The sequence below is a fragment of the Grampus griseus genome (assembly GCF_964374135.1).
Source record: "Grampus griseus genome assembly, chromosome: 11".
NCBI lineage: Eukaryota > Metazoa > Chordata > Mammalia > Artiodactyla > Delphinidae > Grampus > Grampus griseus.
Window position 1 is genome coordinate 96,376,311 of NC_139005.1, and position 26,571 is coordinate 96,402,881.

Sequence of the window (26,571 nt, forward strand, 5' to 3'; positions counted from 1 at the left end):
ATTAGCAAAGTTTTACTTCAACGTTATGTGTGCTCATAAATGACTCTGAAAAGCCGATATGCAAGAGGATGACACGCTGTGGTCTAAAGGCAACGTCGAGGCCACTGAGAATGTCCCTCAGACAAGAGGCTCTGCTCAAAATCTCCCCCACCTGGGGTGAGGGCAGCAGGAGGGGGGTCTGGGACAGAGGGATAAACACATCATCTCAGCTCTCCCATCAGGACTGGCGGCCCGGGACCCCAAGCTGGTCGATCAGAGGTCAACTGCTTGGAACTCCCAAAGCTGCCCGAACGTTCTGGTGTTTCAGGGAAATGCGAAGGCTCCCGGAGGGCCCGTGTGCCGGATGGGAGGGCCCTTGGTCAGCCCCCTCCTAGTCCAGCCCCAGGGGGAGCCCAACTCCCTGCTGGCCGGGCCTGTGCCCTGGGGTCAGGGCAGCCTCTCACCCCAGCAGCCCCGTCAACAGGACGTGTTGGTGTTACCTACCACGTAGTGTCAGGTGCCGAGGCCTGGCTGTGGCCCTGAAGCAGGCAGTGGGTAGGGGCCTGGCACCTGCAGCTATGGGCTGCCCGTATATTTATGTTTATTTCCAGAGTGTGGTATGCTCTGGGGAGGGTGGGCAGCATGGTGCTGGCAGCCTCGGCCCAGTAGTGTGTGTGTTTTGTGTGTGGGGGGGACATCTCCAGTGAGGCCCAGACAGAAATCTGCCCTAAAGGTGGCCGACAGCAGCCACCTGTAACAGAGCCCTGCTCCCAAAGGGGCCCCTCGGGGGGCCAGCCCAGCGGGGTGACCTCCCAGGCACGGGCAGGCCAGGCTGAACCCGGCTGCAGCAGGAGACGTGGGGGAGAGTGGTGTTAACAAACGACAGCAGGAGGAGTGGGTACGGACAGGGCGACAGGGCGCGGTGAGTGTGGGGCGGAGCCACTGGCCAGGGCCCGCCCATCAGAAGGCAAAGCAGCGCTCCTTGGGGTGGCCCACGCGGTCCAGGTTGGGCAGGCAGGCGTACTGGATCATGGGCGGGGGTCCGCACATCAGCACCAGCGGCTCCTCCTCTGGGGGCGGAAGGTGGTCCCGGATCATCTCCTCGTTCACGAAGCCCTGGCTGTAGTCCCAGGCTGCGGGGTGGGAGACCAGGTGAGCCCGAGTATGGCTGTGTGACCAACTGCCAACTGCCCACCCGCCCAGCACCCTCTCCTCCGTGACGAAGTTCCTGTGCCATGAATTCCTCCCTTCTTTCCACAAACACTGAAGAATGAAGAGGCTGAGCCAAGTAAACCCTCAGCCCGATCCCCTGCCCCCAAGCCTGGCTCACCTGTGCCACAAAGGCAAGCCCATCAACTTTCCCCCACCACGCTTCACAGCGTGCAATGCATTTCATTTCCACTGGCCTCTCATGTGGCCCTCAGAAACGCCCTGTGGGCGGACAGGGCAGGGGTTACTGATCCCGTTTTACAGATGTGGGAACTGAGGCCAAGAGGACCCAGAGTTGAGTTGTCCCAGGTCACACAAAAAGGCATGGACAGGGCTGGGACGTTAGCCCCAGGTCCCAGAGGTCCCCCAGCCAGTGCCAGGCTGGTCAGGGTGACATTTCCTGCCCCACCACCCTCCATGCTACCTACTGGCCCTGTGCCCACTGTCTGACTCTTCCCTCTACTGCATGTCGGTCCACGAGGAGCTGTGTCTGGTCCACAGCTGTAGTCCCAGTGCCCAGACAGCCCCATACACAGTAGTTACGCAATAAATGATGAGTAACGGAATGCGTCCCAAATAAGCAATCGGTGAGCCTGAAAACAGCAAGGCCAGGACCCAGGCTGAAGCTCCAGATGCAGGACCCTCGTGGCAGCAACAGCTCCTCTAGGTCCTGCCGGCCTCCCTGTCTCGCACACGCACGTGTACATGCGCAGTGTGTCTCCAGGTTTCACCTGAGATCCAGAGCCACCTTTTATTCCTACAAGTCACTGCTGGTGCCCGCGGCGAGAACCTGGTGCCCCGAGGCTGGCAGGGCTCTCGTCCCACCCAGGCCCTCAGGACTGACCTGCCAGCAGGGGCTGCTCAGGGAGGGGAACCAGCCAGTTCCAGGAGCATGGTGGGCCCACGGGGACGGCAGGCTGGCAGGGCTCCGCCAGGAGAATGGGGCTCTGATGACTGGGGCCCGAGGAGAGGCAGAGGAGGCGACACCCAGCCCGGCTCCACTCTGGCTCCGATCTACGCCTTGGCTTCCACATCTGCGCTCAGGGCCGTAACTCCCCCATCACGGCAGACAATGCTCTCTGCATCACATCATGTACACTCCATGGGGGGGGTCCCTTGCGAGAGGCCAAGCCAGTCCCAGCTGGTCTTGGGATGAGGAAGAGTCTGCTGTGCTGAGCAAGGGGGTATTCTTTACCTCATGGACACTGAGCTGAGTAACTGACCCCATCTCCCTTTTCACTTTGGCTGCTGGGAAGCTCAGAGTGATATACATGGCCACCCACAGCAAGTGTGCATCACAGCCCATGCTTCTGTACAAACCTCATTCCCAATTCCATTCTATGGCCCTGCCCTTGTTTTTCTTTCACTCCCACTTTCCATTTATACCACTCCGACTCACTCTATGAGTCTTTGTAAGGTGCCTAAAATCCCTCTGGAACAAGGCGGGACATAGGTAGGTAGATAACATTTTATTAACAGATCTAAAATTACTTTGAAAAAACCTGCATGGGACTAAACCATATTTGCTAGTGTAATGAATGTACAGGTATGTAAGACACATCTCAGTTTCACAAGGCCGTTTTTAGATAGTGTATTTTTCTTTACTTGTATACTGAAGGCGACTTTGTAGGGGAAACAGAGTCAGCTGGCCCCTCTCCCCTGTTCTTTTGCTTAGCTCCACAACTGCCTGCTGGCCTGGTACCATTTTCCTCCTCAGCGTCTACCCTTTCCAGCTTATGCCTAATGTTACGGCAATACCCGACCTACTCTCGAACTGTGGTCGGGGTAATGACAAACGTAAGTGCAGGATACCGGGGGGCTACCCGACGGCATTTCTCCTTGGCCAGTAACTGGTTACTCTTAAAACTGTCCCCAGGAGGCACGTCGGTTTGGCGTTGCCAGGTGTCACCACCAGAGGGCAGTGCCCACTCCTCCTGTGGCCAGGCCGTGTGCAGGCAACAGGAGTAGAGACCCCTGCAAAGACACTCCCATCGTGGCCAATGAGCCTACCTGACCACACTCTAGAACCTGCAACCAGAAGGGAGCTAAACCAGCTTTCATTTCCCCCTTTTGAATGAGACGTGGGTACAAGATAAATATTCCTTTCTTGGGCTTCCCGGGTGATGCAGGGGACACGGGTTCGTGCCCCGGTCCGGGAGGATCCCACATGCCGCGGAGCGGCTGGGCCCGTGAGCCATGGCTGCTGAGCTGGATGGGAGAGGCCACAGCAGTGAGAGGCCCGCGTATCGCAAAAAAAAAAAAAAAAAAAAAAAAAAAAAAAAAAATCCTTTCTTTACTGGAAGCTCGGACTCCCAGAACCAGTGCCTCCTGTGCGACCTCCAGTCTCTATGACTCCACTTTGTCTTTTCTGGGTCTCACTAATCACCTGCTATTGTACTTTATAATTTATTAATAAACCTGTTTCCTGTTCATCCTCCCCAGCTAGAACATCAGCTCGGGCCAGGCTGGTTTTGGGAACACACAGAGTGAGGGGTCCGACCAGGAGGAGACCCACTGAGACACAGGTGGGCCCAGGACGGCTGGTCCAGCCAGAAGCCCTGGAACAAGACTGTCAGGTCCATGGATCCACCAGGGGCCCAGGATCCGATTTGGTCAACCCAGGAGGGTGGCTCCTCTCTCAGGGATGGACCCTGTTGAGATGGGTACCCCCAGAGCCCGCCTGCTCATTTCTGGGGGAAGCAGAGGGTGGCCTGTTCCCCACACTGTGGTGGTTGAGTCCCAGGGGACCGGGTGGCTGTGTGAGGAGGAGGAGGCAAAGCAAGGGCAGTGTGGCAGCAAGCTGGTGCCCACGTGGGTGCTTTGAAAATGTCCAGTTTCTAATATTTAAAAATTTCCCATGAAAATGCAGGCCCCCAGCTTCCCCTGAAAAATGGAAAGGCTGGCCTCCAGGGCGGTACTCCTGCACAGCAGGGCTGCCCGCAGCTGGGAGGGGGCTGCCCCTCTGCACAGGCAGATGCTCTCCAATTCGTCACAGTCCCCACCACTCCCTATAGTCTCCTAACCCTGAAGCCAAACATGACTGGTGTTATCTACCAAGAAGCCTCAGCTGCTGCTTTTCTTACAACAGAGAAGAAGTTAAGATATTTTTCGTAACCACATCTACCTAAGGCATGAGAATGGAGTACAGTTTAGCTCCCAGAGGGCAACCTTGTTTCAGGTTTTAGGGGCAGCCCTCATTCACCGCCTCCTATGTGACCTTGGCAAACAGCTTAAACACCTGGATAAGTAGAATGAAGGTAACTGTACATCAGCCCAGCCCACACTCCAGGGCTGATGATTAGAGAGAAAGTGGGTGTAAAGTGCCTTACAGGGTATACACTGCAATGTGGAAACACTCACCCTCACCCCAGCACTGGCCCTGGAGACCTGCCCCACAGTGAGCCCCGGCCCAAGGGGAGAACACTGGCCTTGTTTGTCCAGCTGAGAGCAGGGCAGGCAGGGGAAGGTCTGGGGCTCTGGAGGAGGCGGGTGTGAATTCAAGCCCTAGCTCTGGGGTTTTCCCACTGTGTTCCCTCTCTAATCCCTCTTTCCTCATCACCTTCCTCTCACAGGGCCACAGTGAGCACCAAAGGAGACCATGCACGCAGAAGCCTCCACAACGGCAGAGGGCTCCGCCAGGTGAGCATGGGCCGGCACCTCCACCCAGCCCACCCGCCTGGGCGCTCTCACCTTCAGGGGCTTTGTCCACTGTGTACCAGAGCTTGAAGCGCGCAGAATGTTCGTTCCTCAGTTCCTCCAGCTCGGGCCGCAGCAGGATGTCCTTCTCAGTCTGCAGGGGGACAGGACCCAGCGGTCAGGAGGGACAGCGACAGGGACTGCCTTTGGAGACCCTCGTCATCCCGCCCACCCATGGGCCGCACACTTGGCAAAGCTTCCAGGGAAAGTCCAAGTCTTTCTATGTTCTGGCGTCTCAGCTTGTACGTCCACAGTCTAGGAAATACAGATACTACTTCCCCAGATCACACCTGGCCCTCCGCAGCCTTGCCCACGCCAATCCCTCTGCTTGGCCTGCAGCTCCCCACTTTCCGTCCCCACTGATTTCATTTAGCCAGCCCCACGTGGCCCTGTAGAGTTCAGCTTGTCACCTCCTCCAGGAAGCCTTCTCAGACCCCCAGGGAGCATCAGCAATCTGCTCCTGAAACGGCCCCTCTTTCCATTCCTAACCACAGACTTTGCCCTGTATGTCTGCAGGTCACTCACAGACGGACAGGGCTCCTCAGGCCAGTGGGTGGCGTGACTGATCTCATAAGACTGTTGTGAAACTGGGAGCCAAAGAGCTCTGTCGATCAGAAAAGGTCACAAACCTCTCCTGAGCCCCAGGCTGGGTGAGGGAGACCATGGGAGAGGCGTGGAGATTGTTCTGAGCAACCTCTTTTCCTCTTTTTTTTTTAACATCTTTATTGGAGTATTAATTGCTCTATAATGGTGTGTTAGTTTCTGCTGTATAACAAAGTGAATCAGCTGTACATATACATATATCCCCATATCTCCTCCCTCTTGCGTCTCTGAGCGCCCTCTTTATGAACAATGCCTCTCTGACCGCCCTCACTGCCCTGTTCCTGAGGATAAACTCGAGGGAGTGGAGTTCAGGGTAGAAAATTCCACACGGTTAGGGCGTTCAACACAGCAGCTGCTTTACAATCCCCGGGTGGGTTACACCAAGGCGCACACCAGCAGCGTGCCCAGGAGTGTCCACCTCCCTACACCTCTACCAGCACTGGGTAATGACCCTTTAAGCTTTGGCAATCAGGTTAATGGAAAGTAAAGCTTATGTTTTATTTTTTATTATTAATAAGTAAGTTTGTCACTGGTCTAGTAATATCTTATTAGTTTGTAAAAACTTTTTATATGAAGGATATTAGTTTTCACTGGTGATGCATTATATGTCTCATCCCCAGTTACTTATCTTTCTACCTTATTTATAGTTTGTGTTTTTCCTCAGGGGAGCTTTTCATTTTTAAGCAGATGGTTCCATCGATCTTCTCCTTGACGGGCTCTCCCTGGTGTCTTGCTTAGACTGACCATCCTTGTTCACTCATTCATCAATACTTCCTGTAAAAATGCTCACCTTCTACTTTTTTTTTTCCTAAGAAAAGGGCATATGTTGAACTCATACTTTATTTTTTTTTAATTAATTAATTTATTTATGGCGGTGTTGGGTCTTCGTTTCTGTGAGAGGGCTTTCTCCAGTTGTGGCAAGCGGGGGCCACTCTTCATCGCGGTGTGCGGGCCTCTCATTATCGCGGCCTCTCTCGTTGCGGAGCACAAGCTCCAGACGCGCAGGCTCAGTAGTTGTGGCTCACGGGCCTAGTTGCTCCGCGGCATGTGGGATCCTCCCAGACCAGGGCTCGAACCCGTGTCCCCTGCATTGGCAGGCGGATTCTCAAACACTGCGCCACCAGGGAAGCCCTCACCTTCTACTTTTAAAGCTTCCATTTTTTACATGTGTATCTTTAACCTAAACTTCATTTTTGTACCAGGTAAGGTAGGGATCTACTTCGTTTTTTCCAAGTGCATAGCAACTAACTCAACACTCCTTTTCAGTATGTTTTAATATCCAGTGCGCTAAGTTCTTCCTTGTCACTCTCCTTTTTCAAAACTTTCTTGGCTGTGCATGTGTACTTTGTCTTCCAGGCCATACTGCATCATTTTGTCATATTAAAGGGGAGAAAATATCCCCACTGGGACTTCGAGTATTACTTTATGAAGAACTGACACCTTCGGAATATCTGTCTCCCTGTCCAAGAACCAGGTCGCCCCGCCGTTTATTAACACTCCCTAATGCCCTTCTGAAAAGTCGTGCTTCCCTTAGGCTGGGGGCAGAGCCCCGGCCTCCCCTGGACTCAGGATGCCGTCCTCAACCTGCCTCCCCACCAGCCTCCACTCCCATCACTAGGTCACTCCAGGAAGAATGCACACGTCTGCAACGTTAAACGCTCCTATCCAAGGCCATCTCAACCCTCACAACCGTCCCGAGAGGTGGGTCCCCCGTTATCCTACATTACGGATGGGCAAATGGAGGGGCTGCGGCCCCCGTCCAAGCCAAGCACGGAGGTCACTGAGGACGGGGGAGGGAGGGGCAACGACTCAACTGGAGCAAAGCAGCAGTTCCCACAGTGTGGCCTGCAGACCCCTGGGGTCCCCGAGACCCTTCAGAGGGACCTTGAGGTCAGAACGATTTTCATATGATACTTAGTTGCATTCTTCACTCTCCTCCCTCACGGCTTCCAGAGGCTACAGGACTCGTGACACTGCACTGACTAAAGTGCAGAGAGAGATACAGAATCCACTGCCCCTGCTAACGGGCACAAAGATGCCCGTCCAGGTGACAGAGGGCTGACGGCCTCCACAGAGACTGCCCCAGCACTACCAAGCTGAACGCTGCCCACCCTCTCAACCCCACCAGCCAGCTTGGAATTTCTGGCTGCTTCCACCCACCCCTAGTCAAGGCCACCTCAGTTGGCCTCAGAGCAGTTTTCTGCAGCTGTGTGGGACCTCAGCCCGGGGACCTCAGCCCGGCCCCCCCCACCTCCAGGCTCGATGTCCTCACAGATGACGCGGAGTGGAGCCTGGGCCAGATGGACCCAGGGGCAAACTGACCTGAACCACATCTGAGAGGCACAGGGGGCCTGGGCACGGCCCCCACACAGGTAGGGGGTGCCTCGTCTTAGCTTCCCCCAAAAGGGGCATCACTGTAAGATCCACGTATTCAGTCATGAAACACTGAACCTAGAAAGACCCTTGTGATGACCTTGCTTCATCATCTCATTCCACGGCGAGGGAGCAAAGCCCAGAAAGGGAGAGTGACTTGTCCAAGGCCACACAGCAGGCCAGGGCAGGCAGGCAGCGGGTGTGGGGAGGAGGACATGCATTCAGGAGCCGGGGAGCCCAGGTCCAAACCCTGTCCCAACTCCCCCAGCTCAGGGACCTCGCGCAGGTGGGACCTTGGCACGTCATCTGTGAAAACGGCCCTTCGGGCTCCTCCCACTTCACTGGTGGGTTCCAAACTCTGTGTGCGGTGAAGGGAACCCTGAGGTGCCAAGGAAGCAGCCAGAGGAGCTGTGGGTGCTCCAGGGGCCTCACCCCTCCACCAAAGCAGCCCCGCTCAGGTGAGACGCTCTGAGCTCCGCACTGAAAAGCCTGACCCCACCAGCCCCTGTGAGGGCTGCTGTGCACAGAACGTTCAGAGCACCCCTCACATTTCAGCCTCCCTGAGCATCTCCGCAAAGCTGTGCAGACCCCTGAGCAGTGCCTGCTGGGCCTCGCCCCCTCTCAGCAGGAGTCGGGTTTGCAGACCTCAGGTCCACCCACTGACCTGGTTGGCAAAGAGCAGATGGCACACGGTCGGATCATCCGGGTCCTTCATGATCGCACGGATCACCTGCAGCATTGGGGTGATTCCTGCAACACAGCCACCCCCCACACACCGCGTGAGCGCCTGCTGCATACGCGCAGGCCCAGTGTCAGGCAGATGCCCAGAGCTGCCAGGACAACTGGGACCTTGGGAAGCTCCCAGTCACTTGTAATCTGTGCCGCATCCCACACCCTGGCCCCGAACCACGACATCCGCCCGCTAGGGACTCAGTGAGGGGCTCCGGGTCCACATACCCGTTCCTCCTGCGATCATGCCCACAGACTTCACCGTTGTGATGACAGGGCTGGATTTCTTGTCCGGACGGATGGCAAACGTTCCTGGGGAGAGGAGAAGGGGTGAGGCCCAGTTCTCAGACATGCTGTGCCTGGGGGTCGGAAGGGCTGGAGAAGCTGCCCCCGCCTCAGGGGTTCGGGCGCGGCGGCCACCACAGCCCCCAGCCAGTCAGGGTGAGGGGGATGGGAAGGCGGCACCGGGACCAGCTCAAATGCAGAGAGGAGCTCGAGGACGAGTTCCTCACTGCGCATGGCTGGGGAGCAGGGAGGCTGGAGAATCGGGGCGGCCCAGCTCAGCCGTACCCCTTGTTTGTTCTCAGCCAAGCAAAGCGGGTCTGTGGGCCGCATCTGGTCTGCAACCCCTGTGCCGGCCACCTTGATTCCTAACAGCCAGGGAAACGGAGGCCCCAGAGAGGAGATAGCTTGCCCTGCGAGAGTCACCCATCCAGACAGCAGCAGAGTCGGGACCTGCACCCAGCATCCACCGCCCCCACTGGGTCCTCGGGGAGTCCAACCCGGATCACCTTTGCCCTGGTAGACCAGCAGCCCATTTGGGCCTCGGAACTCAATGGTGTCTCCAATCTTCATGCTTTCCAGGTACTGGGACATCTTCCCTCCAGCGGGAAACTTGGGGTGGGTGTCTTTGAAGTAAACCTGCAAGACACCCACAGTCCTCAGCTCCCCGTTCCCAGGGCTGCCGGGGTGAGCTCTGGGCCACAGTGGGAAGACGCTCTTCTGGGGTCTTCTGCGGTCGTGTGTGGCCTTCTCACACGATGCCCCTTCCACCCATCAAAACTTACCCGTCTGTGTCCCGTCCCCCGCAGTGGTCTGCCCTCCCCATAACATCCCCTTGGAGGGCAAAGCATCAGCCTGGTGTCCAAGGCAGCGACCCGAGGGCCTGCTGCATAATGTTCTGCCAGGAAGCATCTCTGTGAACACCCCCCGCCCCCTCCCCCGGCAGGAGATCCCCATGGCTGTCAGCTCAGTAAAGGCTCTGGGAAGCCGGCCCTCCTGGTGGATGTTCAATTCTTTCCACTTCGTGCTGCCATAAAAACATCACTCTTGGAACAATTTCCTTCCCTGTGCCTTTTGGGATTTCAGCTTTGGAAAAAGGGATGTGCTACAACGCTCGTACAGAGAGATGGGCAGACAGGGGAGGAGCCCCAGGGCTGGGATGGCTGCACCACGGGGCGTTTCTGCTGGGCTTTAAGGGCAAGCAGGAGTGATGGGCAGAGAAGGGGGAGAGGCAGTGGGGGAGGGACAGCGTGGGCAAAGGCCAGGGCGTCTAATAGGGCTTGGGGCCTCGGGGGTGGGGTGGGGAGAAGAGCTTGCGGCTACAGCACAGGGGATGTGTCTGTGTGTCTGGGGTGCGGGGCAGGGAGAGTGGAGGGAGAGTGGGCAGAGCCCACTGCGTGCCAGGCTGGGGGCCTGACCTTTAGCCAGGGCCAAGGGGGCCAGTGAGGTCTCCAAGCCAGGAAGGGCCTGGTCCTGGTGAGTATTCCATCGCTACTTGAATCCCCCCAACACCTCCTCCACATCTGGCTCGAGAGACTTCAGCAAGAACAGATGCTTGAACTCTCACCACCTTCCCTTTCCTTCCGGACAAAGCCCCAGACTACCAGGGCCTCCAAGGATCTGCCTGGCCCTGCTGACCTCTCCCTTTTCGGTCCCTCAAGTCCTCAAGCCTCCTCCTGACCTCAGGCCCTTTGCACCTGGAAGGTCCTTTTCCTCCGTCTCCACCTGGCTGCCGCCTCCTCAGCCGCCAGACCTTGCCTCACTGTTGCCTGCTCAGGGGGGCAGCTCTCATCACCCCACCCCCGCCCCAGCTCTGGTGCCCATTCTAGGTGCTCAGTCTCTTGTGCTTGTCCCCTGAACAAACACTGACCTCTGTGTGACCACCTGTTCAGTGTCCATTCTCCAGCCAAAGACAAGATACCGAGGCCGGTGGGCCTGGGCACCCAGCACAGGGTCTAAATGACACCAAGCGAAGAGGAGATCCAGGCCAGAGCCAGGACTGACAGGCCCAGCTCCCTTCCTGCCCTCACAGACACAGCGCCCAGCCCAGGACCCTGTAAGACCCAGGGCTGAAGCTGAGGCCCAGCGGGGGTCTCTGCTCCTGTCCCCCCACCCAAGGGTCCAGTGAGGGGGCCCTGGGGCCTGCACAGTGGAGTTGAGAGAGCAAGCCTGATCCCCGGGGGTGCTGAGCCAGGGCGGCCATGGAGGTTTGGGCCTTGACTAGGGAGGGTCTCTAACATCCAGCCCACCGGCCTGGGCTGGTTCACACTTTTGGGTGGGTGTGTAATCAGAGAACACGGATCACTGCTGGAAAGTCTGTGTTTCTAATTTCCATAAACATGTACCGGGCTCTAGTTGTCATTTCTCCTTCTGTTCAGCATCTTGTTTTGTAAGATCCTTGCTGGTTGTTCTACGTCTCTCTGGTCTGTTGCCTCTAATGGCTACATCTTCCCACAGCGCACACCCAGCCCCCGACCGGTGATGGATCCCAGAAAGCCCCTCACCCCGGCTCCCGGACACGGTCCCATGAGCTCCTCATACTGCACCCCCAGCGGGCCCGTGGGATGCTTCCCAGGGGAAGGGCAGGTGCCCAGCTCACTGGGCTTCGCCAGTCCGAGAGCAGGAAGGTGAGCCCTCCACGGGCTGGTGGGCCTGCCTGGTTCCTCTTCTGCAGATGCTCAGCCTGAGCCCGACCCCTGCCCTCTGCCGAGACCCCAAAGCTTGGCTTGTGCTAAGAACTATGATCTGCTATTCACTCGGGAACCAGGCACAGCGAACACAGGGCCTTCAGAGATCAGACTGTGGGGCCTTGGCTGCGAGGTGGTCACCCCCGCGCCAAGCAGCTGTGGCCCCAAGACCTCACCTTGATGACCAGGTCCACGAAGCCCTTGTCGTCATCGCTGGAGACGGGCGTGTAGGGCCGAATGACTAGGTTCCCGTCGATTCGAGCCGAGAGGTAGATGTGCTGGCCTGCAGGACAGCAGGGGTGAGTGTGGGCTGACTACCCCTGCAGGGCCCCCTGGGTCTTGTCAGCCCACTTCGCTGCACCCCGTCCAGCATTCAAAGCCTAGCCTGACCTCGGCTCCCACTGCTCCCTTCGCCACCCCTAGGGACTCCCATCATGTCCCATCTCTTTGCCTTTGTTCGTGCTCGTGCCACTGCCGGGGACACTGAAGCAACTGGCCTCTTATCCTGACACTCACCCTTGAAGGCCCAGGGTGGCTGTCACCTCCTCCCTGAAGCCTTCCCTGCACTAACTGAAAGGCAAAGCCCCCACCTCTCTGTCCCAGCACCGGCTCCACGTGTGCTGGGTTGGGGCCGCACTCACCGACGGGGAGGCCCAGGATGTGCTGGGGTGACGGCAGAGCAAAGCGGAACCGGCGGGTATCATGGCTGATGACCTGCAACGAAGCGTGAGCTGCTGCATGGCACCCAGGGCAGAGGGGCCCCCAGACTCAGAGTGCCCACCCCTCCCCAGCACCTGCACACGCGTGGGCAAGGGCACAGAGGTCAGGTGCACACTGGGTGTGCCTCTGCTCTCACTGGCCCAGAGAAGGGCACTGACCCACCCAGGGCCACAGGGCAAGGTGGTCGGAGCAGGGAGTGAGCTCAAGATCCCAAAGGGAGGGACTTCCCTGGTGGCACAGTGGTTAAGAATCCGCCTGCCAATGCAGGGGACACAGGTTCGAGCCCTGGTCCGGGAAGATCCCACATGCCGTGGAGCAACTAAGCCTGTGCGCCACAACTACTGAGCCTGCGCTCTAGAGCCCATGAGCCACAACTACTGAGCCCTCGTGCCACAACTACTGAAGCCTGCGTGCCTAGAACCTGTGCTTTAAAAAAAAAAGATCCCAAAGGGAGGCTGCCAGAAAGCCCAGAAAATTCCAGGGACAGGAGGAAAGGATCCACCTCCGCCACAGCTTGAGAAGTGTCCTGGGGTGGCAGAAACAGCTCAGGGACTGGGCCAGCAGTGGGGCAGAGCTGAGACAAGGCCCCATGTGCCAGGCCTGGGACTCAAGAGAGGGGCTCTAGAAGCCACTACACTAACAGCCGCCCCCCGCCCCGAGAAGTGGGACAGCATGACCGTGGCTGGGCTGCAGAGGGCAGGAGGCATGGCAGCCTTGCTGCCCAGGAGGTCACTGGGGCTGGCCATGGCTAAGACAGGGTGTGCACCCAGGGTGTGGTCAATGGGTGAAGGCCATTCCCCCTCCAGGGTGGGGCAGAGGCTGCTTAAGAGTGAGGCTGGGCTGAGGAAGGAGCCCAGTCCTGACTGGGGCCAGGGAGGCGAGCATCCCACAGTGAGCTGTGTCAGAGCTGGGAACCGAACCCAGTGCCCGGACTCCGACCTGGGCTCCGGAAGGCCCCTGTGAGGTCTCCCCTGCACCAGGTGCAGCAGGATGGTGGGTGTCGAGGGGCCGTTTGGAAGGCAGGCAGCTAGCTGTCCAGCACATGTTGACGCCCACACGAGGCAAGGTCCAGTGATGGAGAGTGTTACCACCCGGAGGGGAGACGCCAGACCTCTCCAAAGGGACAGAGCGTCACTCTAAGCATCACTGAAGCGTGTGAGCCAAGGCAGGTGGCCTGGATCTCAGGAGAGACGGTGCCCAGCCACCACTTAGGACGCAGTGCTTGTCGGCGGCCAGTGGGCCTCTCTGCCCCACAGTCCGGGCCTGAAGCTGCAAACGGAGCCCCAGGGCCTCCCGCAAGCGGATCCCAGGATTATCAACTGGTCCTGGGGCTCAAGGTCAGAAACCCACGTGCCAGATGTTTTTGGAGGAAGAACAGAAGTGAGAGAAAGACACTGATGATTACTAGCCCAGCACAGCAAAAGTCATGAGGCTAACGTGTGTGAGGGCTCGGCACGGTGCTGGCCGTGATGGCCCGAGCAGTAGACTCACAGAGCTGTGGGCAACCTTGCTGATCGCCTGGTCCAGTCCCGTTCAGAGAGGGGAGGGGCCCACAGCCGGGACCCCTCCCTGGGCCACGGCAAAATAACCAAGAGCAGGCCCACCTGCTGGCCCACCACTAGGCTACAATGGGGGAGGGGAACTGCTAGCACGTGTGCCTCCTGATCAATCCAAGGGGCCTGGAGGGTCCACCGTGTGACATCCTGTGACAAAATACCAGACAGTCATCAAAAATAATGAATCAGGGCTTCCCTGGTGGCGCAGTGGTTGAGAGTCCGCCTGCCGATGCAGGGGATGCGGGTTCGTGCCCCGGTCCGGGAAGATCCCACATGCCGCGGAGCGGCTGGGCCCGTGAGCCATGGCCGCTGGGCCTGCGCGTCCGGAGCCTGTGCTCCGCAACGGGAGAGGCCACAACAGTGAGAGGCCCGCGTACCGCAAAAAAAAAAATAAATAAAAAAAATAAAAAATAATGAATCAGCTTTGGGTTAGACATGTAAAGGTGTCCATATTGTACAGCTGGGTAAAAACTCAAGTTATTAAAAAAGAGAAACTAAGTATGCACACACCTGAACCTCCACACATCATGTACACAGGAATGTACTACCAGAACGGCTCACGGTGACCCTTGAAGGGGACCCTCTGCAAAGGGGTTATGGGGGAGGGGAACGTTCACACCTCATGAACAGGGCACATATAAACATGTGCTTTTATTTTATAAAAGTAAAATTTTTATAGCGAGCACATATATATCATACATTACTTTGGGAATTAAAAAACAACAAAGAAAAAGAACTTTATAAAAGGAAAAGCTTTTAAAACATTGTTATTTCATTTTAGTAAGAAAAAATTGTGTATAAGATATATTGAGAGGATAAGTGTGGTCTCATCTGGGAAGCAGTAATTTTTTTTTCTTTTTCTTTTCTTTTTGCCTCTCTCTGGTTTTCAACTTCTATGAAATCCTGTTACAAGTACAGTCACAGGAGCCCCAGCTCTCATGGGGAGCCCGGGTGCAGACTAGAGCCCAGGACTCAGGCTTCCGGCAAGTGACTGACTTTCTCTGCCCCATGACTCAGTTTTCCCTGTCACACCCCTCCTGAGGCAGCTGTGGTGGCCAGAAATAGCACATGGGAGGGGCTCTGATGAGAGAGACTAAGGAGGGAAACAGCCTAACAGGGTGGGCGGCTGGGCAAAGGAGGGAGAGGATGGTTTTAAATCACGATCAGAGGTCTGAAAAGGAAAAGCATCAAGTGGGGAGGGCAGGAGCAAGCCTGTGGGAGGAGCAGATGGAGCCGCCCCGCCCACCCGCAGGGAATCTGACAGATGCAAAAGACTCTAGGGGCCCTGAGTGGGTGACCCTGCGGGCGGGGAAGGAGGAGGGGAGGAGACCTTATCTTTAAGGAAGGGGCACTGGGATGGGAGCCGCGAGGCCTAGGCCTAAGTCCTGGTCCTGCCCCTAACTCACAGTGTGACCTGAGTTTCTCCTCTCTTGTCCTCTGTTTTCACAGCCATTAAATGGTTACTTGGACCCAAGAGTCCTTACAGGGTCCCTCCCACTCTGGCCTTCTGGGGAATAGTGAGTGTGGTTCAAAGAACCAGCTCTGTGGGCAAAGACCTGAGTTCAAAGCCCTCTGCCGCTTACTGGTAGCCTTAGAAAGGGACCACCTTGCTTTCCCCATCTGTAAAATGGGCAGATAATGGGACCTACTTCACAAGGGGCCATGCCCTGAGCACATAGTAGGTGCCTGTGAAATGCTGTGATGCTGACAAGGACAGAGAGGTGCCCATGCCCCACGACGCCCTCAGGCCCCACACTGACCTCCTTGTCAATCAGCCGCAGCGGGTACTTGATGTCCGGGTTCTCGAGGGTGATGGCTGGGGTAGAGCGCTGGAATAGCTTCATGAACAGGCTATACAGGAACCAGACTGGGGAGAGGACCACGTGGCCCAACTGAAACGACAGGACAGACCCACGAGGTCAGCCTGCCCCCTGCCCTTCCTCCAAACACACCTCCGGGCCTCTCCCCTACCAGGAACACCCTCTCCCCATCATGTTCATCCAGGGAACCCCAGCTCCATTTTGGTGCCAGCTGGGAGAAGTTACAAAAATCAGACTCATGAAACCTATCACTGTGTTACTGAGTCATTGGAAAAGCTCCATTTTCCCTAAGGAATGGGGACAAAGAAAGCTACATAACTGAGCATGTAGCCCTTTTCACTTTGGCTGCCAGGAAGCTCAGCATAAAGTTCCCAAGTACCTGTGCTTAATCTTGAGCACTGTGTATCTGTGCTCCCTCCCTCCCTCCCTCCCTTTAGTCAATTTCCCTGGCCCTATTAAGTGATGTCAAGTGCTAGCTCTATTTAGACAAACAGACAAACCCCTGAGCCCTGGGGTTCTGCCTTCAGATGTGGGGGCAGCCAAGGCACTGAGCTAGACACTAGGAAGCTCTGCTCCTTGCTGGCTGTGTGACTCTGCACAAGTCCCTTCCCCTCTCTGAACTGAACTGGACCAGGTGATCTGCAAGGTCCCCTGGAGCTCTGAGAGTCTACTCCTAGCATCATGCAGAGCCCTGCACAGGGGTTAACCTCATGACAACCCTATGGGGTAGGCACTGTCATCACCACCACTTTACAGATGAGGAAACAGCTCAGAGAGGTGAAGCAACTCACCCACAGTCACACAGCAGGCAGGTGGGGAGCTGGAACTCAAACCTGAGTCCACTTGCCTCCCCAATCACACTCTTAAACATCAGGCCTCACCCTCATCATCACTCACCCTCTTGCGTGGCTCTGAGAACCTCTTCCTTGCCAGCCCCCTGCCCCCCATATCGCAGCCTCACAAAGACCCTAGAGGCGGTTTGGATTTTTTAAAAACAGAGAAAACCCACATCCCATGGCCAAATAAAACTACTTAGGTTTACCTGGAGAGGACACCCTTGCAAGGAAAGACAACCAGCCTGCTGCTCTTTCTAGCTATTTTTGCCCCTGGGAAAAGCACTTAGCCTCTCTGCCCTGTTTCTCCATCTGTGAAATGGGAGTCATAAGCTACACTCTCTGGCTGTGAAGATGGAGATCGGCTAACCCAGGCCGTCCCCCAGCAGGCACTTGACCTCACTGGGTATCTGTGTGCAGCAGCTACCCTTGGCCATCCGGAAGTCGAGTCCTGGGCAGCCTCCACTATCTGGACCACAAGTGAGACTCAGGAAGAGAACAACAACAGCCTCAAGACCGCTCAGACCAACCCTACAGTGGAGAACCTGGCAGACCCCACCCTAACCAGGGAGCAGCACAGGAAAGGGGCCAGCTGACACCGTGCACCTCCTGACACGAAGCAAGAAGGGCCCAGCACCACGCTGTGCCTTCCTTCAGGAGCACACAGCCTGCCTCTGACACAAGGAAACACCGAGGGCCTTTCGCCGCGAGAACTGGCACCACTCTTCAAAAACGTCAAAGCCAGGGCTTCCCTGCTGGCGCAGTGGTTGAGAGTCCGCCTGCCAATGCAGGAGACGCGGGTTCGTGCCCCGGTCCGGGAAGATCCCACATGCCGCGGAGCAACTAAGCCTGTGCGCCATGGCCACTGAGCCTGCGCGTCCGGAGCCTGTGCTCCGCAACGGGAGAGGCCACAACAGTGAGAGGCCTGCGTACCGCAAAAAAAAAAAAAAAAAAAAAAAGAGAGAAACGAAGGCCGAGGAATGGGTCCAGATTAAAGGAGGCTCTGGTGGGTCGGACGGTGCTCCCCTAAAACTCATGTCCACCCAGATCCTGGGGATGGAAAAGGGTTTTTGCACGTGTAATTAAACTAAGGATCTTGAGATGAGATCCTCTTGGATCCCCCTGGTGGGCCCCAGATCCCATGACAAGTGTCCTTCTAAGACAGAGGAGAAGACTCAGAGGAGAAGGTTGTGTGAAGACAGAGACTGGAGTGATGTGGTGACACGCCAAGGAGGCCAAGGACTGCTGGAAGCCACCAGAAGCAGGATGAGGAGGAAGGCCCCTCCCCTAGGCCTCCAGAGAGCACACCCTGCCAAAACCTTGATTTCACACTTCTGGCCTCCAGACTATGCAAGAATGAACTTCCATTGTTTTATGCTACCTAGTTTGTGGCAATTTATATGCAGCCGTAGGAAACGAATACAGTAAGTCCCCTACATATGAACGAGTTCTGATCTGAGAGCACGTTCGTAAGTCCAATTTGTTTGTTAAGTCCAACAAAGTTGGACCCAACTAACACAATCAGCTATACAGTACTGTACTGTAATAGGTTTATAATACTTTTCACACAAATAATACACAAAAAAAAAACAAACAAAAAAATAAAGAAAACATTTTAAATCTTGCAGTACAGTACCTTGAAAAGTTCAGTAGTACAGTACAACAGCTAGCATATAGGGGCTGGCCTCGAGTGAACAGGCAAGAAGAGTTACTGACTGGAGGAGGGAGAGGAGGTGGGAGACGGTAGAGCTGAAGGATCGTCAGCCATAGGAGACGGAGGGCAAGCTGCAATTTCACTCACGCCTGACGTTGGTGTCTTTCACTCACACACGTTCGCACCTTTGAAAGTTTGCAACTTGTAGGGGACTTACTGTACAGAGGCCAAAGAGACAGAACAACTGAATACAATGTGTGGTTCTGAATTTGATTCTGGGCCGGGGGGGGGGGGGGGGGGAACAGTTGTAAAAGACAATCCTGAGACAATAGGTGGCATATGCATGAAGGCCCATAGATTAGACAATAGCACTGTATCAGTTTTACATTCCTGATTTGATCATCGTCCTGTGATTATGCAAAAGAATGTCCTTGTTCTTAGGAGATAGATGCTGAAGTATTTAGGGGCAAAGAACCATCATATCTGTCGTTTACTCTCAAATAGTTTAAAATACACACACACACAATAAAGTAAATATAGCAAATGTTAACATCTGGTATATCTTGATGAAGAGTATATAAGGGCTCTTTATACATTCTTTCAACTTTACTGTAAGTCTGAAATTATTTCAAAATAAAAAGTGAAGAAGGGGGCTTCCCTGGTGGCGCAGTGGTTGAGAGTCCGCCTGCCGATGCAGGGGACACGGGTTCGTGCCCCGGTCCGGGAAGATCCCACATGCCGCAGAGAGGCTGGGCCCGTGAGCCATGGCCGCTGAGCCTGCGCGTCCGGAGCCTGTGCTCCGCAACGGGAGAGGCCACAACAGTGAGAGGCCCGCGTACCGCAAAACCAAAAAACGAAAAAACAAAAACAAACAAAAAAAAAAGTGAAGAAGGAAGTCCACACTAGTGGTTCATATAGTGGGGTCAACAACCAAAAGTTCTCCCAAAATACTGGTTCTCAAGAAAACTGTTTCACAGCTTGTTCACTCACCCTCCCTAGTGTACCTCCCTGACTTTAGTTCTCACAGCAGATGACCGTGTGTATTCTTCTTATCATAACACTACAAATTCCCCTTTTTGCCTTGGCTGCCAGGAAGCTCAGAGTCAAGTTCCTTGCTTGCATGGAGGCCTCTTTGCTTCCTTTGCAGGCCTCTTGAGGTAGCATGTTCTACAGAGGACAGACCTGGAATGGGCCCCTGCCCTATTGAGGGTCAGGTGAGAAGATTCTCACCTCTCAAGGCCCAGCCTCACTGCTCCCTCCCTTCCCAGAAGCCCTGCCAGGACCCCCCACTCTATCAACTGGGGAGGACACTCCGGCTGAGTACCTGAGGCCTCTCTGAGCCTCGGTATTCTTGGCTATAGAAGGAAGGTGAGGGCCACTGCCTGGCCAACAGCCCAAGGGAGCTGGGATATGAGATGAGATGAGGGGCTGAGGTCACCGAAGGGTCTATAACCTGTGGAATGTGGGCACGCACACAGGTTCTTCTACCACCCTCTTGGGGCCACCATCACCCAGGAGACGGAATACCCAAATGAAGGAAGGGCAGAGGCACCAAGATCCCACACCGGGCCTGGCCCCGCCCCCAAACCGGCCCAGCTGCTTCAAGTTGCCCAGCCGAAGCTTTGGTTACAGGCCTTTTGTTGGGCTCAAAACACCGTGCCTCTCCCGCAGACAGAGCCTCCAGGCTGGCTGCAGCCACGGCCTTGCCCCACGGGGCCCCTCGTCTGTTAACCAATGGGTCTAAACAGAAGGCCTGAGGGAGCTCGCCCCAGCGCACCCCTCCGGCCCACACAGGGCCACACAAAGGGTCTCTGGCCACCTGCCCACTTAACCCGCACCTACCATGTCCTGGCTACCAAGTGGTATTTCACCCACCCTGGGTCGCATCTAAGGCCCGTTGGCAGCCCTGGGCTCTGGGGTCAGGAGACTTGGGTTTGAGACCCAGCTCAGGACTTCAGGAGAGAATCTTCACCTCTCCAGGCTCCATCTTCCTCAAGTTCATGAGGACAGTCCCACCTAGGGCTGGGGAGGAATCGAGGCTGCAACAGGCCATGTTAGAGCAAACTGGCCAGTGTCCCCGAGCGGGCGCTGCTCCAAGAGTGGGACGTGAATTCTCTGGCATAATCCTCACTTCAATCCTAGGCTGTAGGTACTGTGATTACCATCAAGTTACAGATCAGGAAAGCCAGTCCTCAGAGGACTCACAGCCATTTCTCAGAGAGATTAAGTGACTCACCCATGGCCACGCAACCCAGGCCTGTCCAGCCCCAAGTGTGGCTCTTCCCAAGCCGCCTCCCAGGACAGATGCCCCGGAGCCCACAGCCCAAATCCCCTTGCTCCAGCACAGTCCAATCTCCCGGCTCTTGCAGTGAAGCCCCAGCTGCCCAGACTAACAGGCTGCTCCGCCACCCCCAAACACCCACCACGGCTCCCCACTGCCAACACTCAAGGTCCCCACTATCCGGTCACAAGCCTTTCTTGCCTTAGGCCTTTGCACACTCTCCCTTCTGCCCTGAATGCCCTTTCTCTTCCCTCATCCAACAACTCCTATTCCACTTCCAGAGCCCAGCTCAAACGTCAACTCTTACCCTCTAGCTAAGCAAGCCCTCAGCAGACATCCGGAGCGCCCCCCCCCCCCCCGCAGCCTCTGCAAACTCCACGGGGATGAGGGCGACTCTGATGAGTCCTCTGCTCCAGGCCTCTCCCACATCAGTCAGGGAAGCCATATCCATGGAGAACATTGTTTAGGGAAAAAGTTGAGCGAAGCTACGTTTGCAGGAAATCACCATTGTTGGGAGTCCTGGAAATAAACTTCAACGACATTAAGAGCCCAAGTGGAGTTATGTTTGGTGCTCTCTGGAGTCTTATTTCCCCCCAGCACAGCCGTTTAAGTGGTCAGCCAAGTTTAATAACTAAGACCCCCTGGCCTGCAGCTCGCTTCACAGTCTGCAAAGCACCTTCCCTTCCACTTCCTCACTGACCCTCCGCACTGGGAGACAGGCCAACTGCATTCTTCATTTGACAAACGAGGAAACTGTGGCTCAGGGCGGCCCAGGGTGGAGTCTGGGCTTCGGTTCCCAATTTTCTGTTGTTCACCCCAAATCTCTCACCTGCCCCAAATGCCAGCCCATGGTTATGTGCTGAGCCGTGAAAATGACTCATTTGTCAACAGTTCTGAAGATGAGTCCTCAACACTGGCCTTGGCCCTTACACCGAACTTGCGGATCCCAGGCGCCAGCTTCGTGTGCCCTGGCTGCCAGCCCTGGGCTCACACGGCTGGGCCAGGTTCCCACGTGAGGTCACAGACAATGTGCGACGGCAGACCCAGGAAGGCGGGGGACCTGGTGTCTCATCTCTAGCACTCAGAGCAGAGACACTCAGTAAATATTCGTGGATAAATTCACGAAGGGACAAGAACAAGCCCCTGCACTGCAGTCTCTCTCTGACTTTTCTTACTTTGTCTGAAAGTTTCCACAACCAGGACAAGGGATCAGATGCCTCCGGGGGAGGGTGGGGCTCGGCCCTCCACGGAGCACAGGGCTGAGGGGTTGGATCCTGAACTCCTGGCTGTTTCCACACCTGCCTCCCAGAGGTGTGGTGGGACTGCAGCCGCTGCTGGAAGGAGCTGTGCCAGTGAGCGGTGGATAATGTGACCAGCCTTCCTTCCAGTCCCCGTTCCCAGACGCGACACTCTCGTATCTCGCACAGTCCTTGAGCCCGGGACGCGGGCACTATGGCCACTCCACTTCAGTGAGGACACTGAGACAGGGTGAGAACTGGCACCCAGCTCGGTCCGAGCACTGAGCCCCAGCCCTGCACAGTCCCTCTGCGTCTGCAGACAGTCGGGCCACTGAGAGAGCAAGGGTGGACTTTGCACAAATTCCTCTCTGGAGGCAGCTGTGAGCCGACCCTCACTGTCAGTCAGTCCTTCAGGTCACAAACCCCAGTGGGCACAGCTGTCAGGGCCCATGTGGGATGCAGCGGACACAGGTCAGGGGACCGCGTCCCTGGGGAGCTCAAGCCAGTGTGGGAGATGGACACGGGCAGAGAGAAGGGTGCCGTGGAAAGGCGAAGCTTCGTCTCTGGAAAACTAGAGGCTTTACCAGACTCACAAGGGGCTGGGATGCCCTGTTCCCCGTCCAAGGCACCACTCCCACCCCTGCAAGCAGTGGGCAGAGTAAACAGGAGGCAGGCGGCCAAAGCCAAGGTCCCACCCCAGCTCCTCCTCAGCTGTGCTGCTCACACACACACACACACACACCACGTCACCCCAGCTCCCCAGGGGAGCTAGGGGACAGCTGCTTCGCCAGGCCTTGACCTGGTGCCCCATAGGCCACACAGTGCCCACAAGGGAACCCACCACCTGCCTTTCCCCACCTCTGCTAACACAGGAAGGGGAGAGGGAAACGGGGTGCCAGAGTCCCAGGATGCCTCCAGGGAGCCCCCAGCTCACCCACCACAGCCGAGGAGCTGGGTAGCCCTACTACCCCCATGTGGCACCCAGCCAGCTGCTCACCCCCTGGAACTCCCCACCGGGACCCTGCCATCCGCTCTACCCAGGTCAGGTCTGGGTGGGCAAAGGGACCTGCCAGGACCCCCCAGGTGCCAGCCCCCTGTGCTGAGGCTTCCCTGCCCGCTGCCCGCCAGCTGTCCATCTGGGATCTGCGTGTCCACCTCCCTCATGGCCCCCTTCTTGGGAAGCAGGAGCAAGTGGGAGGGAGTGGAGGAAGCTCTGCAGCGAGGGGCTCCTGGCTCTGCGCTTCTGGGAAAGGGAACCCAGGAGGAGGGGCAGGTGGACAGTGGAGCTGCCCTCCACAGGGGAGACCCAGCCCTGCTTCCCAGGGGCTGGGTGTCTGGACCACGGACTAGGCACAGAGCTGCCAGGGGCAGGGGAAAAGCCTTGGACTCTACCTGTGGTGGCGGCCTGTCAGGGTCCACTGAGCACTCACAACTGTGCTGGGGGAAGGGGAGCCAGAGTCGGGGACGGCAGGCTAAGCCCCCAACATACCCCCAGGTGGCGGGCAGGTTCAAGTGCCAACCCCTCCGCGTCCCCACTTCCGGTGTGTGGGAGGAGGCCTCTCTCAGGGCCTGCACATCTCAGATAAGACGCCTGGTGCCCAGAGCCCGTGCTGGCCTCCCGCAGACGGCGTGGAGCCGCTGTGCCAGGAGGCCTGCCTGGGGTCTGCTCCGGGTATTTGGGCTCAAGTGGGGACCCCGGCAGGGCCCACGAGGAAAGGGCAACCCTGCCACCCTTTGGATAGAGGAGGCTTAGGAGTTGGTGAAGGTCTCCTGACGCTCAGACGGGGCTCTGCCCCTCATAGAGGGGCTCCAAGGGGTCCTGGGCTCCTCGGCAAAAACACTGAGCAGCCAGACCTTGGGGACACAGAGACAAACCCAACCAACACGGCTAGAAGGTGAGAAGCACTGCGGGAAAACAGCAGGGGCGGGGGTCTGGGTTCCGGTCCGGAGGCTGAGCAGTGAGGGAGGAAGGGGATTGCTGGGAACACGCTGAGCTGGGGCGATGCCCCCAGGCTAGCCCTGGGCAAAGCCGCCCCCTGGGCTGAACGCCGCCCAGAGTCCTGGGCTGGGTCACACATTCACAAGCCAACACCCAGGCCAAGAGGCCTTCTGCCGAGTCCCCAGGGGGAGCCCCACAGAGCCAGAGGGAGGAGGTGGAGGAGGACGCCAGGCAAGAGGCTCTGGGCCTAATCCTCCCAGGGGCAGCCCTGCCCAAGTGCCCCCAGCCAGCGCCCAGGCACCCGCATGTGTGGGTGGGGACTGCCCTCTGGCCACAGCCTCAACGTGGAGCGCAAGCCACGCACCACCACTGTGGCTTCTGAGAAATTCGAAAGGCCCGAGGGCGAGGGAGGGTGGCCCTGGGCCGAACCAAAGTGACAGCATGACGATGGACTTTGCAGCTCCACAAGTTCAGACTCCGCCAGCCCGGCCCGTGGCCAAGTCTTGAGTGGCATTTCTTCATCTGTAAAATGGGGCCAACGGCTGGGGCCTCTCATGTTTGCTGGGTTAAGAGAGACCAGAGCCTAGCTTGCAGCCCACGGAGAGGGTTCAGGGGCTGTTGTCGGTAAAAACTGCGATCCAGCAACACCGCACGTGTGCGCGCACACACACGCACACACACTCATTCCACACACACCCACTCCACATACACTCACTCCACACACACACACACACACCTCACAGCCCCTCCACACGCACACACTCGCAGGTACTCACGGTCACACTCCCGCACACCTGCTCACTCTTTCACTGTCACTCACCCCCATACACACTCCTGCACACGCACACGTCACACCCACACACCCGGTCACACACACGCCCTCACAAACTCACACTCACACATACGCGCTCCCTCCTTCACACTTCACACGTGTTCAGTCGCACTCATACTAACTCACACGCGGGGGCACCGGCCACGTTCACCCCCGCACTCGCTCAGCACTAGCGCACACATCCGCACTCATCGGCCGTCCGGGCTGAGGGGGGCGGCGGCGGCGGCGGCGGGCGGGGCACCCCGAACGCGTGGCCGCCCGCCTCCGGGTGACGCCCCTTGACCGGGAGTGCTGGGCCCGGGTGCAGAGGCCCGGGCGTGAATCACGGCCGCACGGGGACGACCGGGGCGCGGCGGGCTGGGTGGGGCGGGGCCGGGTGGGGTCCTGCGCCCCGCGTCCGAGCCCGGTCCCCCCGCCCCTAGCAGCCGGGCGCAGTCGGCGCTGCCCGAGACGGGAGTCCGGCGCCCGCCGGTCCGCAGCGACGCCCCGGGCCCGCGGCAGCCGGCGTCCCCTCCCCGCCTACCGTGCTCAGCTGGGCCCCCATGGTGGCGCCGCTCTGCACTCGCTCCGCCGCCGCCGCGCACCGAGCCAGCCCCCGGGCCGCGTCACCGAGGAGGAGGGGCGGGCCCGAGCGCGGCCCAGTCGGGGCGCGGGGGCGGGAGGCCGAGCTAGAGGCCCGGCTCCGCCCCGCCCCGCCCGCTTCCGTCCGCGGGAAGAGGGTTGAAGGGAGAGGATCCGTTAGAACGCGAAGCCGGGCGCCGGCGCAGTCGCCCCGGTAGCCTGCGGCGGGGCTCTGACCCGCTGAGTGGCCTCGGGGACGCTGGCAGTCTCTGGGCCTCGTTTGCCATCCTAAAGGGGAGAAGATGGCGCCCCCTATTGATGGGATCTAAAATAAAATCCGGAAACTCCACCGCGGCCTCCAAGGCCTGCAGGAGGAAGCCCCGCTTGGCCTGACCTCAGCCTGAGCCCCTGAGCACGTTGCTGGGCCTCACAGGCCTTCTTGTTCCTCAAACTGCTCAGCTTGGTCCCGCCTCCAGGCCTTTCCCTCTCTGGAACACCATCCCTAACTGCCTCAGGGTCAGCCCTGGCTTCTTGCTTGGGCATCAGGTGAGATGTTCCGTCCTCAGCAAGGCCTGCCCTGACTCCCTCTCCAGGCAACCTCTTGTGGTCTTCCTGGCACTTAGCATTAAGCTAAAGTCACCCTTTGTGTTTCTTCAGGGATGGTCTGCCCCCAGCCCCACCCCATCACAGTGGACTGTGGGCTTCCTGAGAGCAGGACTCTGCTTTGAAGTCCCCTGCCTGCCTGGAACCCAGCACAGAACATAGAGTAGCATATAGTAGGTGCTCAATAAATACTTGTTGAATGAGTGAATTCAACAGACAGTGGGCAGGTGCCTGCTCTGTGTAGGCCCATGCTGGCCCGCCGGGGCTCTCTGGCCTTGATTGCAAAGGAAGTAATCAAATAGGAAAGCTTTACTTGAGCATGTGCAGCCAGTAAGTTCTCATGACTAGGTGCTTCCTAGGCCACCCACGGCACAGGTGCCCTCTCCAGAGACACCTTCCACAGAGGCCAGGGGAGCCACAGGCCACCCCGAACCTTAGCATTTCCCCCAGTCACTTCTCGTTTTCTCCGTGTTCTTTGTTACACCTGGACTGGTGATGGTTATCACGAATGTGGATGTCTGATGTTGGATTTTCTTCTCGTGAAATTTGGAGGTGACGAAGTTGCATTTCTCCTTTATTTTATTTTATTTTTTTGCGGTACGCGGGCCCCTCACCGCCGCGGCCTCTCCCGTTGCGGAGCACAGGTTCTGGACGCGCAGGCCCAGCGGCCATGGCCCACAGGCCCAGCCGCTCCGCGGCACGCGGGATCCTCCCGGACCGGGGCACGAACCCGTGTCCCCTGCATCGGCAGGCAGACTCTCAACCACTGCGCCACCAGGGAAGCCCGCCTTTCTCCTTTTAATCATCACCTAAATGGCCTTAAATAAACAAAACTTAAATACTATTTAGACTAAGGCTATAAATGCTAGTCCAACAAATAGTCCTAAAAAATCACAATTAGGATGGAATCTATTTTTTCGTCTTGTCATTTAAATTATTACATGCACTTGTAGACTCAAAAAGGAAATAGCTTTCC

At 57.3% G+C, this 26,571-nt stretch overlaps 1 protein-coding gene across 1 annotated transcript; it reads right to left on the bottom strand.

Moving 5' to 3' along the window:
• CYB5R3 (cytochrome b5 reductase 3) lies at positions 1 to 25,048 on the bottom strand. The gene is made up of 9 exons (XM_082666969.1): positions 24,955 to 25,048; positions 15,595 to 15,726; positions 12,200 to 12,272; positions 11,735 to 11,841; positions 9,381 to 9,510; positions 8,818 to 8,901; positions 8,525 to 8,610; positions 4,879 to 4,978; positions 1 to 1,112 (listed from the first exon to the last, which is right to left on the bottom strand). Exons 1-9 carry the CDS (start codon positions 24,973 to 24,975, stop codon positions 940 to 942), a joined length of 906 nt encoding a protein of 301 aa, XP_082523095.1. The 5' UTR covers positions 24,976 to 25,048; the 3' UTR covers positions 1 to 939.
• Positions 25,049 to 26,571: the final 1,523 nt, after the last annotated feature.

Coding starts and splice junctions, on each gene's coding strand:
- CYB5R3 (XM_082666969.1), bottom strand. CDS start 24,975: ATGGGGGCCCAGCTGAGCACG. Junction 8,902..9,380: donor GCTGGTCTACCAGGGCAAAG/GTGATCCGGGTT, acceptor TCCTCTCCCCAG/GAACGTTTGCCATCCGTCCG. Junction 4,979..8,524: donor ATCTGCTCTTTGCCAACCAG/GTCAGTGGGTGG, acceptor GTCCCCCTGCAG/ACTGAGAAGGACATCCTGCT.